Below are 12,244 nucleotides of genomic sequence, written 5' to 3' on the forward strand. Positions count from 1 at the left end.
CTCTCTCCTTTCCTTCTCTCTCTCTCTCTCTCTCTCCCTCCCTCCCTCCCTCCCTCCCTTCCTTCCTTCCTTCTTTTTTTTTTATTACAAGAAGTAGACTATAGGCTCCCCGACTCATGCAAACAGACTCTTGCCAGCCCACTGAAGAACTAAATACCAACAAGAATCTCTACTTGAAAAAACAGAATTACATCTTTACAATATAGGGATTTGGGGCTTTATCTGGGGGAATAGTAAAGTAGACAAGTGAATTGTGTAGGTCACATTTTCACCAAAGTCTGTGCTAAGACACTGCCTCTCCTACCCCCAACCTGAAATTTCCATAAATCCCATGGTTCTGCAGCCAGGCTGGAAGGTTAGTTCTCTGGAGTTCACAAGTAAATCAGGAGAGGAGGTCTGTGACCACCCACTTCGGGAAAGAGTTCTTTATTCAAGGATGGAAAAGTTACTCTGAATAAACTTATACACAGTTACTTCAGAGGTACACATTAACAATCTGTCCAGTGAGAGGTTTTGAAACTTTGGCTTTCCACAAACTATGACATTATTTTCTGACTAGTATTTATTAGGGGAGAATAGAAAGTACTGGAGTGTATTTCTGGATGGAGAGACAAAAATGAATTTAGAAATTTCATTTACAGATGATGTCCATGCTCACGGGTGTGCAGGTTTGATGAACATGAAACTCTCTGCTATTACAGTCCACAGGCTTCGGAACTGTCTTCAGAGATTTCTCAGGGAGCTGCACTACGTAGAAACTGTATTCCTATGGTGTGCTCTGAATGTTCTGGAGGCGAAACAATCTCAGTCTAGTCTAGGGTTCTTCTAAATTTCCTTGCACATCTGAATCGCTTTGCCCAGTGTACCAAGGTAAATAGGTGGAGGAACTTGGATTTGAACACGTGCTCATGTGCACTGAGAGATGCTGATGTGAGCCAGTTATTTCCTGGAAAAGTTTGTGAGCAGCCACGACTGAGCCTGGCGTGAGCATCTTTGCACCCGCAGCTTTCCCAGTATCCCAAATTCTGAGTTCAGTAATGCTAATTAGCTACAACGTTTTCATTTTAACGACAACAGGCTTGGATGCTATCAGTAAACAAAATGTCCACAAGAAACACAGAATTCTTTAGCATTATGATTTGTCACTTGTAAAAATAATCCCTGGTGTAACTAATAAGTTCTACTTGACTAACTTTATGCTCAGCATCCACTGAAAAAGGTAGCCTCGGTTTCAGTCAACACAAACAAATAGATCTTAATTCCTGTGTAGTTTCCTGATCTGTTTACACATGGTGCCAATGGATTAAAACACATAGCAGTCGTGCTAATTAAAGCATTACTTCTATGAAATGTGCTAGGTGCAGTTTCAATGAAGAGATATTTCTTTTCTGCCATGACCCCACTCTACAGCGATGCCCTGTGGTGACATGGCAGATACCAGATTATAGTTCATTGTATCAAAGGTTCTATATGGGGGAGTATTTACTAGTATTGTGAAAAATCTAAGGCCTAAAATCCGTTAGTCTCATTAAGGTGTATATGCTCAAGACTGAGCAGTGGTTCTCAACCTTTCTAATGCTGTGACCTTTTAATATAGTTGTGGTGACCCCAACCATAAAGTCATTTCTCTTGCTACTTCATACCTGTAATTATGCTACTGCCATGATTCGTAAATACCGATATGCAGATAAGCTTGGGCAGCCCCTGTGAAAGGGTTCCTCCATCCGCAAACGGCTCACAGCCCCGACAGGTTGAGAACCACTGTCAGAGAGTAGCATTGTTAGGGAAAACGATGAAAGGTTAACAACCGAGAACAAGTTCATATCTTCAGCCCAACGGTAAAGGAGAAGAACATCTAAAAGAGATGCTGGCTTTGTTCTCTCCTTGCAGAGAACTGAGGCGTGCGAGATGCAAGTCACGGGTGGGAAAGCATCGCTCACGTACCCCTGGGAGGGATGGAGGAAGAGCAAAGGAAATCCCTTAAAGCAAATAATTTATCGCACAACAGAAGACAAAGATGTCTGGGAGGTTGCTTTGAGAAATAACCTATGTTCTCCAAAGCAGCAGAAGAGACCGTTCTCACTCGCTGACCTATGTACCTGCGCACCCATAAATAACCCGAAACTACACCCCGCATGGATGGATGGATGCATGTGTCCATTTTGAGGAGTTTATATTGGAAATATGAAATATAGCATTCTCTAGCCACATAACTTCTGTTTTCATTCAGAAACAATTGATTGAAAAGCCTCTATTATCTCCAAGTGCAAACTCTAAAAGATTTGGCGGGAGGGCAACTGGGTGAAAAGGTCAATTAAGTTACAATCCTTTAATGTGGTTTATATTTTAAAGCTTTTCTAATAAGATTAGTATGCTCCATGTGCAAGCCCAATTAAGAAAACGTAATATACCCAAGGTACCATGAGAGATGACCTTCTGAACTGTCTTCCAGTCGTGTCCCGAAAACAAACCTCGGAACACGCTCGTAAAGAGGGAACAGCAAAAGAGACAAACCATCAGCCGCCGAAGGCAGAGACTGTATTAGTCCTGCGATAAATGTGTTGAGTCTTCAAGTTTTTGAGTAAATTAATAAAAATATTCATGAGCAGATGATATCTACCACCTCCAAACCTTTCTTCCTCCTCACAGAAGCTGAATGCAAGCGTGGTTAAAGACAAATTTATGGAGGGTGACGTTAAAGGGAAAAACAAACAAACAAACAAACAAATGAACCACAGGCTCCAGGACTCTTTCTCTTACCATTGTCGCCAGAAGGTAACGATACAGTGTTTGTTGGCACAGTGTCAGAATTCACTTTTCCATTCTCGAATGTGTCATTTTCTGTCTGCTGTAAGTGCCAGTTGAGGCCAAATAGATGCATTGCTGGGGGTAAAGCATACAAATTGGTTAAAGGTCTGCTATTCAGGACTCCAAAGGCAAGCGCTTCACATGTTCCTAACAAGACTCATATGTAACGTTCACATTTCCATCTTATGAAATAGCAGGAATATTTGTGCAGTACAAACTATAAACAGAGTCCCTCAGACACATGCAGTCCAAAGAGCAGTGCCCGGCACCAGGACAGTACTTCAATAATGACGGAGTGTTACACAGTTAATTGGTGCCAGGAAGGACTTAAGCAGGAGACGTTATTTATTCTAGCTTGTCTGTGAGCCACTCTTTAAGAAAGCTGTGGAATCATCTGCAGCAGCATTCACCAACTCTTCTTGAAGACAGATTGGTCAAAGATTTACCACACTGTTACAATTGCGCCATGTTCTCTAAAACCATCATTTTTTCCCATTGTATTGTGTTAAAAAGCAAAAACTTGTTTCCAGAGGAACTGGACGGCATATGGGATAATCAGGGTAGACTTAGATGTGTAAAACAAAAATGCAACAATCTCCTTCTCCCTCCTTTTCTCCCTCCCTCTCTCTCTCCTTCCCTCCTTCCATTCCCCTCCCTCCCTCTCTGTCTCTGTGTGTGCCTCTCTCTCTGTCTCTGTCTCTCTGTCTCTGTCTCTCTCTCCACAGTCCTCCTCTCTTGGAATTCTCTCCACAGATTATACAGGCCTAGAACTCACAGAGATTTACCTGCCTCTTCCTTCTATGTGCTGGGAATTACAGGTGTGTGCTACACTTAAAATTGAGAAGAATTTTGAATTATAGCATGTGATTCACTCCAACAACATGTAGCTATCAAATAATTTATGTGAGTTTTTGAAGTGGGAATAATGATAATTTTATAAATTTATAACGCATTTACATTCATTAATTTTTTTGTTTCTCAATTCCTTGTTTAAAATATTTAGAAAAGATAACCTGAGAACTATATGATATGATTGTGAGCGTACAAATTCAATATAAATTTTAATATATTATTTTTTGTTAATTTGTGTAAAATATTTAGAGGAGTACGTCCCTATCATTTTAACCGCTAATAATGGCGAGGCACTGACCCCCACTACGTGGAGGTCGTTCAGACATGATTTCCTCAGGAAGGCTGCATGTGCAGAGAGAAACCCAATGACCGCCATGTGAGTGTATCACGAAAGAGAGTTTTATTCTGATATTTTGATCATTATGTACACTGGAATTGACAAGTGATCTGGAGAAAGACTGGTGTTTCCAGAAAGCATCTTAAGGGTAGTATGATAACTGATTCTGATAGAGAACTATTATTACATATCCAAGTAGTATTGTTAAAAACAAACAAACAAAACAAAACAAAAAAACAACCCAAAAACCAAAACACCAGGGCGAAGAGCATTGTCTGTAGATGTATTTAGACTCTGGTTTAATCTTTAGTTTAGTATTTAATCTTTGAAAAAATTAATGATCCATATTACATTTACTTAAAGGTAAGGCGTGTCTAGCTTATTTAATGGATGCAAAAATTCTCGACAGAGTATAAGAATTATAGTTGGCATTCAGCAGGACTTTTTTCCCCTCTATAAGTATTTTCTTTACGTACTCTAGAGTTCAGACTCTGGACGCATTTGGGGTTGCCTAACCAGATCATGGCGCCTTTCGATAAGCATCCCGTTCAACTACACAAAGCTGCCAACTCCGTGGCAATCCATCTCATCCTTAAAGATGGTGGAGACAGACACGGGGGGGGGGGGAGACTATCGAGACTGTGTTGATGATGTCTTTAAGTTTAAAGGGTTTTTATTTTAAAATTATGTGTATGTGTGTGCATTGTGTGTATGCACATGCATGGGAGTGTCCCTAGACTACAGAGGACACTGGATCTTTTGGAACTGGAGTTACAAGCTACATGTGCTGTCTGACGTGGGTTTGCGTTATGTTCAGGACTAATGATACCTTGTACACTTCAATAATTATCTGTTAAATCAATAAATTAAAATGAGTGATACTTCCAGTTTCTGATTTTTCAAAGAAAATACTTTTTTACGTAGTTTGTGAGAAAGTAAATATAAAATAAAATTTAACTGAATAAATATGCAGTATATGCATATTATTAATCAATAAATGACTCTATCAGTATAATATATGAAAAGCAGCTGAGTGAAAGTCTATTATTATTATATGTGATAGATGGGATGTTTTAAAAATATTGATAATTTAAGGAAGTTGTCCTGTTAACAACATCTGCGACAAATGCACAATGTTAATAAGAAATATAATAGAGTGATGTCTACGCTGCATATCTGGTATAAATGCATAAATGCATACTCCTTGTTTAAAGTATGGTCTTCTAGATATTCTGTTTAAACTCTGATTTTCACGGATTAAGATATAGGCTTTAGAATTCTTGAATCTCGAAGTCGTCATCTTACAAGGGGGTATATCTTCATATGTCATTTTGCATTAAATTACATAGTGTGTGAGCAGCAAAATGTCAGGAGCTTTCTAAACATTTATCGCTTCACACACTCTTCTAGGTTTTACATACTTCAGCAATTTCTGGAGAAAATAATGGGAGCTGGTTCTGCAGACGGCAAAGGGTTGACAGGTGTACTCTACCACAGCAGCAATCAATACAGCCCGTCTCTGGCTTCGAATGGTTTGCTTTCTGAGAATTCCACATTACAAGGGTCCAGAACCTACACACTTCCAGTAGACAACAGCTTGGCTTTGAATCTTTTCTGGGTCCAGCAACATGGAGTGAGTTACTTTTTTCACAACATTTGGCAAGGTCACTGGGATACAGATTGTCGTTACTCATGGACCACAATTCAGGAACAGATTCTCTGGTACTCTTGTTGCTGAGCTGGGGCAGGAAGTTTGGTAGGAAACACGGACTGAGTGTGTTTCGTTGTCTGACGTTTTTAAGTCTCCAGTGGGTTTACTGGGATAAAACTCATTAGCTGTATTCCATAGGGGCCGACTTTCAATGAGGAATAACTTATCATTATTGTCATGTTTCAACATTACATTTTCTTGAATGATAGATTTGAACATATTATTGACTTGGGTAGATGTTGAAGGGTAGAGATAATCTATGGGATTGCACACAGATATTAAATATTAAAAAGTAAAAAGATGCTTGTGTTAGGAGAGCTATTTTTTTTTGTTTGCCAGATGGGTAACAGCTTTATTACACACACACACACACACACACACACACACACACACACAAGCACCATACATACACTGCGCACATGCACGCGCACACGCATGCACTCACACAATCATTACAACAATCCACTTAAGATGCTGAATATGAGCACCACAGACAATGTCACAACTGGCTTACCATCTCCCTGAAGATATAAGGCAACGGGTTGTTTGGCCTTAGGATATTGCCTACTTTAAAACCGTCATTGTTTGGATTAAGCTCTGACACTTATATATACCTCAGGTTACACATGCATCCATATGTAGGGGTTAATGAGAGAGAAGAGAGGGGCAGGCAACAAATTTAGTCACAACTGTCCCACAAATTACTAAAGAGTGGTGTAATAGAACTACATGGGTATGTTGGCAGACAAACAGAGGGAAATTTAGCCTAATTAAACACATCTGCAAATAAAGATGAGTGGGCTCAAGTTTTCAGTCCTGCACTGGAAAACAGATTTGAGCCCATGGGAAAGCATTTGCTGCATTCTTCACAGTCACCGTGGGCTCGCTCTTTCTAAACCTTTCCCGAGAGTGACATGACTTTCTAAGACCACAGCTATATTCTGTCAGAGCCTAGGAGACAACTAGAATAAAGGTGCACACAGTGTGGCTGCAGAACAGGATGGGATAGACTCCGTCACGGGGAGGACAGTGGGATAGGCTCTGTGTAGTACAAATCCCAGGTGTCAGGAAGCAAACGGTATGATCAAGCAACTTCATATACCGTGTTAGTGACAGTCAGTCCCCAGCCTCCCAGGCTACTCTGTAGTTTGAAACTATAATATGTCTTGGCAAAGGGTGGGGGAAACCTACTGCCTGTGTGAATGTCTGGTAAAGGTTATATCTTCTGGAAAACTGTCTGATCCAGCTCTTGTTACAACTCAAAGGCTATGAAAATTGACCTGGAAATCTCAACTCATTGCGCAGCCCTGCCTAAGCCAACGCCAGTCATAAGGATCGAGGTAATATTATGTCCTCTACAGGGATGGACACGTGGATAAAGCAAGTGTGGGTACACACATTCCTGAATATTATTCAGACTCAAGAGGACACTATTGTTGATGCCAAGAAGCGCTTGCTGCTGATGAGAGCCTGATATGTCTGTTCCCCCAAAGGTTCTACCAGCACCTGGCCAATACAGATGCAGATACTCATAGCCAACCAATCATTAGACTGAACCCAGGGATCTCAGTGGAAGAGGTAGGGGAAGGAGTAAAGGAGCTGAAGGGGATTGCAACCCCATAGATAGAAGAATATCAACTAACAACACCCCTCAGAGCTCCCAGAGACTAAACCACCAACCAAAGAGTATACATGGAGGGACCCATGTCTCCAGCTGCATATGTAGCAGAGGATGACCTTATCTGGTATCAGTGGGAGGGGAGTCCCTTAGTTCTGTGGAGGCTTGGTGCCGTAGCACAGGGGGATGCTAGAGTGGTTAGGCAGGAGTGGGTGAGTGGGCAGAGGAGCACCCTCTTAGAGGCAAAGGGGAGGGAGAAGGGACGGGGGTTTTCCAAGGGGAAACCGGGAAGGGGAACAACATTTGAAATGTAAATAAATAAAATAATTAATAAAAAAGAAACATATGGAGAGAATCCTGCTGTATACAGTTACCGATGAAATGAGAAGACCTATGTCCAGGGGAATAGACTAATTGCAAAACGGTGAATATGGTTCCATCTGAAAATTTCAAATTCATAGCAAAACACAGGAGAGTGCTGGCTAGTAAGAACTTACAGTGGAGCTAGAGACGGGGGGGCTCTTTAGTGGGCATGAAGCTTCAGCCTTGCATTTTGAAGTAGCTTGGGAGATTGATACCATAACAATGCAAACACAAATTAGCATGTCCGAATCGTCCAATTAACCGGTAACACTGGGAAGTCAATAGTATGGAGTATCTGTTTATTTATTATTGTTTCTATATGTGTGTGCTCCTGTGTGTATGCTTGATCACATGTATTGGGGGCACATATCTGTGTGCAAAATTGGCATCCGGGTCTTCTACAATGCATCTCCATCTTTTGCACTGAGGCAGGGTTTCTCAGTTGAACCCAGAGCGTGCTGATCAGTTAGTTAGCCAGGTTGCCGCAAGGCTCTGCACTCTGCCTCCAAGGTTCACACGGGCTCACAGTGATATCCGCACCTGTTCAGCTTTTCGGTGGGCTCTTGGGATCCGAACTCTGGTCCTCACGACTGCATTGTAAGCCATCTCCTTAGCCCCTGGGGGTATCTATAATAAAACCCCTTTCTGTGGTTATGAGCTCTCTTGGATTGTCTCATCGGAAGTAGCCTCTCTTGAGACACATCCTCTTTACACATCAGTGGTGTCTGTAAACAAGAGCCACCCAGCCTCACGGTCTTAGCCTGGTCTGGTGGTTCACCTGCTTTATTTTTTTTCCCCTAGCACTTTGACAGTTGCTTCTCAGGTACCCTGAACAATTCCTGTGAGTGTGTTTTGATAGGCTACGGTACAGGACGATATCTCTTCTCTGGTCCCCTAAAGACTTGTAACTGTTTCCAATCATAACATGTGGCCATAACCAAGGCGTAATGCTTCCCGGACTAAGCTTCAGGAGTCACCTCTGTAATTTGCTGCCTATCCATGGAGGGATCAGAGAAGCAGACCGAGTAGGGTTGTTACCATGTGCCCTAGAGTGCGTGCAATCATTGCACTGCACACACACTTAAGCAAAAGTAAGCCAGCCTGTGAGTCAACTGTAGTGGGGCACTTCTGAGGTGGTTCAAAATAATCCCTGTCTCTTGGTACTCAGCCAAGCCCGTATGCGTGTCCCTCCCTTTGAATGCAGGCTTGATTTAGTAACTTGCTTATAACCGGAAGCATAAGGCTGGCAGCGCGGAATGTCTTTTCTCATCTGAGGTTCTCAAAGACTTTAGCTTCTATTCTCGTTGTTCAGATCTCTCCCTTGCAACCGCTCGCCATAGGGTAAAGCAGCTGTCACATGCCGTATCCGGCAGTCCCGTGGAGAAGAGCCCGCGTGGTGAGATAGGACCCTCACCACCCCCGGGAGTGAGCTGGAGGCACACTCCTCTAGTACTTATGCTTCCAAATGAGATGTCAACCACAGCCTACAGTCTGACTACAACCTGAAAGGGCATGAGGTAGGGGCACCCTGCTACACCGATACCAGACTTTACAATAGGCAGAGACTTGAGATAAATGTCTGTTGTTTGGCACTGTGGAAATTGGAGGTCATTTGCTCCCTCCTGACTTATTCAGCTGCTCCTCTCATATACCCCAAAGAGTGAAGATGCACCAAACCTGGCCTTGATCTCTCTCTCTCATCTTCATTGTGTTTATACCTTTAGCTTGTAACCATGGGGACAGATGACTTTGGGATTTGCGTTGCTAATAATAATAATTAAAAAAATCCATCTAAATTGCTTCACTTCGAAGTTTGTTTTATATCTGGCATCCCTAGAAAACCTTGTCCTTATTTGGCTTCCTGCGTTGCCCTTCTCCTTTACCATATCAGTTTAGGTGTGGCGGTAGGTCAACGCAAGTCAAGCTCTGTGGTTAATTAACTGGGTTCTGAGTTATTATCTCATTTCTGGACTTCTCAGTTTTCTTGCCCATGGGACAGAAATTATAACTATTTTATACATCTATTATCAAATCAAATAAAGATGATGGCCATAAAGGCCACAGAGTTGTGACAATCCTTAATAAACATTAGATATCATTATTCATCATCAAAATGCAAACCCTGAGCTGGGAGAAGGCTCAGCTGTTCCAATGCTTGCCACACACGCGTGAGGATCTGCGTCTGCATCCCAGCACAGAACAATCTGGGGGTGGTGGCCTGCATCTGCGATTCCAGTCCTGTGGGTGTGGAGACAAAGGGTCCCCAAGCGTGTGCTGGCCTACCAGCCTGCCTCACAGAAGCAGTGAGTTCCCTGTTCTGTGTGTGACCCTGAGTTGTCAGGAAACTATTGCACTTCAGAAACACAGGCTGGAAAATACAGTGTAGAGTGACTGAGGACACTCCATGTTGACATGGTAGCAGTCAGAGGGAGCACCGACTACCCTCTTTTTCCAGGCAGGAGACCATAGATTTTTCAGATCGGTGGTTCTCAACCTGTGGGTGGCGACAACTCTTTCACAGGGGTCACCTAAGACCATCAGAAAACACAGATATTTACATTACAATTTATAACCGTAGCAAAATCACAGTTATGAAATAGTGACGAAAAGAGTTTTATGGTTGGGATTACCATAACATAAGCATCTGTATCAAAGGGATGAAGCATCTGGAAAGTTGGGAACCACTGCCTTAGATAGAGGATTCCCATGCAATACAGTTTTAAATGAAGTTGCAACATCTGCCATCTCCATCTCACAAAACAGAAATTCATGTTCAAGTGAGAGACAAAGGGTTATAATAATATCAATTCTCTGACTGGCTTATATGGTGTTTAAACAAATGATGACTATCAAGACCTATGCTAGAGCCAAGTAGACAACTCAAAACTGTATCTTTACAAAAATTATTTAATATTGTTGTTGTTGTTCTTATTGTGTGTATATGTATACACGCACCCACCATGCACATGTGTGGGGATTGGGGACAACTCTGTAAAGTTGGTTCTCTTCTTCCACCTGAACACATGAGTTCCAGGAATTCAACGGAAGCTTCTAGGCTGGAGCAAACACCTTTACCTGCTGAGCCACCTCGCCAGCCCCAGAATGTCTCTTTTTAGGCTGGCTGTAGTCTCCTTGCTTGGACTGTAACCAATTTTTATGATGGCGAAAGTGAAAATATTTCTCACGTAGTTGAAAAACATTCTCTCCATAAACTCTCAGGTCACCCCCGACCCCGGTAGGTTTTTCTAGTACAAGTTAAAGGATGGGAAAAAAAAAACCCTCATGAATTGAAATAATTTTGAGACAGTGTATTAGTAAAGATGCATCAGTAAAATTTTGTGAAGGGATTTTCTTTTAGATTTGAAGTCCTCCAGTAAGAGAAATTACAGCATGCATTCTCTCAACTTTTTCAAGGTGGATGGAAATAAAGAAACCCATGGATTTATTGCTACCTCCTCCTTATGAAAGGGGGAAATGCCAGTGTTTTTACCAGTGTAAGTTCATTTGACACTTAGCAACAAGCATGTGGAACACTTGAAACCAAAAATGTGTAATTAAATAAAATTACATACCACCAAGTAGCAAATTCAGTGCCATTTTTAGATTCCCGTTGAGAGGAAAGGTGCCAAATTTGATCTTGTCTCTGGGGACCATGCCACTGAAGTTGTTACCACAGCTACTATTATTTCTCCTGGCTGTCTGAGTCCTTGGATCCTGCCAAGTGTGGCTGGTGACAGCTGGTGACAGAGTCCAGCAGTCTGCCAGAACCTTGGAGCAAATGACAGGGGATGTTGTGAAGGAAACCCAGAGGCGGGCGCCCCTTGCCATCAGCAACCTGGCGCCTGAGGAGTACACTCTGAGGTCCTGGCAACGCAGAGCAAGGCTCTTACCAGGCCTGCTATCCTGGCCTAAATGCTCTTTAATATTGCAGGAGCAAGGGAGCCATCTCGAAAAGACAAGAGGCACGAGATAACACGAGAACCGAGGTCTGGCGAGAAAAACTGACTTCAAAAATGTCATGCTGAATATCTGCGATTCAATCTTCTTTAGTCTCCCAAATCTTGAATGCTCACCCAAGCGAGCAGAGGACTAGTTTCCCTTTCTTGTCCCTTCATCTCTCATCCATCATGGAGTGTCTCCACCCCCCCATACCCCCAGTTATCTGTGGGAGGAAGACTCATTACAGACCCCTTAACAGAAGCTGCAGGAAAAAATACAACCCAGAGCTCATCTTTTACACTTAAAGAGACTGTTGCAATACAGATTGCCCAGGATATCTTCCAGGGCCTTTTGTTTTATTCACAGGCACTCAAGTCCTAGCCTCCTGTCGGGTACCATATATCTGAGGCATCCTGGGTGCTTCCTGGCTTTCTCTGTGGTTAACATCTTATTTAGATGAAAAAAATCTACCCAGTCTGCCTGAGATGGTCTCAAAGATCACTTTTAGATTTACCTTCTATGACGTGCCAGTATATTTAGGGGTCTATCTCTGAGGGAATAAAAGAAATTCCCACATCTGGGTATCGATAACATATCAACACACTAGAACGCACTT

At 42.3% G+C, this 12,244-nt stretch overlaps 1 protein-coding gene across 12 annotated transcripts in view; it reads right to left on the reverse strand.

Annotated features, from left to right (window-relative positions):
* Positions 1-12,244, reverse strand: part of Tenm3 (teneurin transmembrane protein 3) — a 723,224-nt gene that overhangs the window by 136,210 nt on the left and 574,770 nt on the right. For all 12 annotated transcript variants that reach the window (XM_029531766.1, XM_029531758.1, XM_029531759.1 and 9 more), the window contains one exon: positions 2,761-2,883. In XM_029531766.1, coding sequence (XP_029387626.1) covers positions 2,761-2,883 — 123 coding nt within the window. The remainder of the gene's footprint in view (positions 1-2,760; positions 2,884-12,244) is intronic.

The sequence above is a fragment of the Mus pahari genome, chromosome 19, assembly GCF_900095145.1.
Source record: "Mus pahari chromosome 19, PAHARI_EIJ_v1.1, whole genome shotgun sequence".
Lineage (NCBI taxonomy): Eukaryota > Metazoa > Chordata > Mammalia > Rodentia > Muridae > Mus > Mus pahari.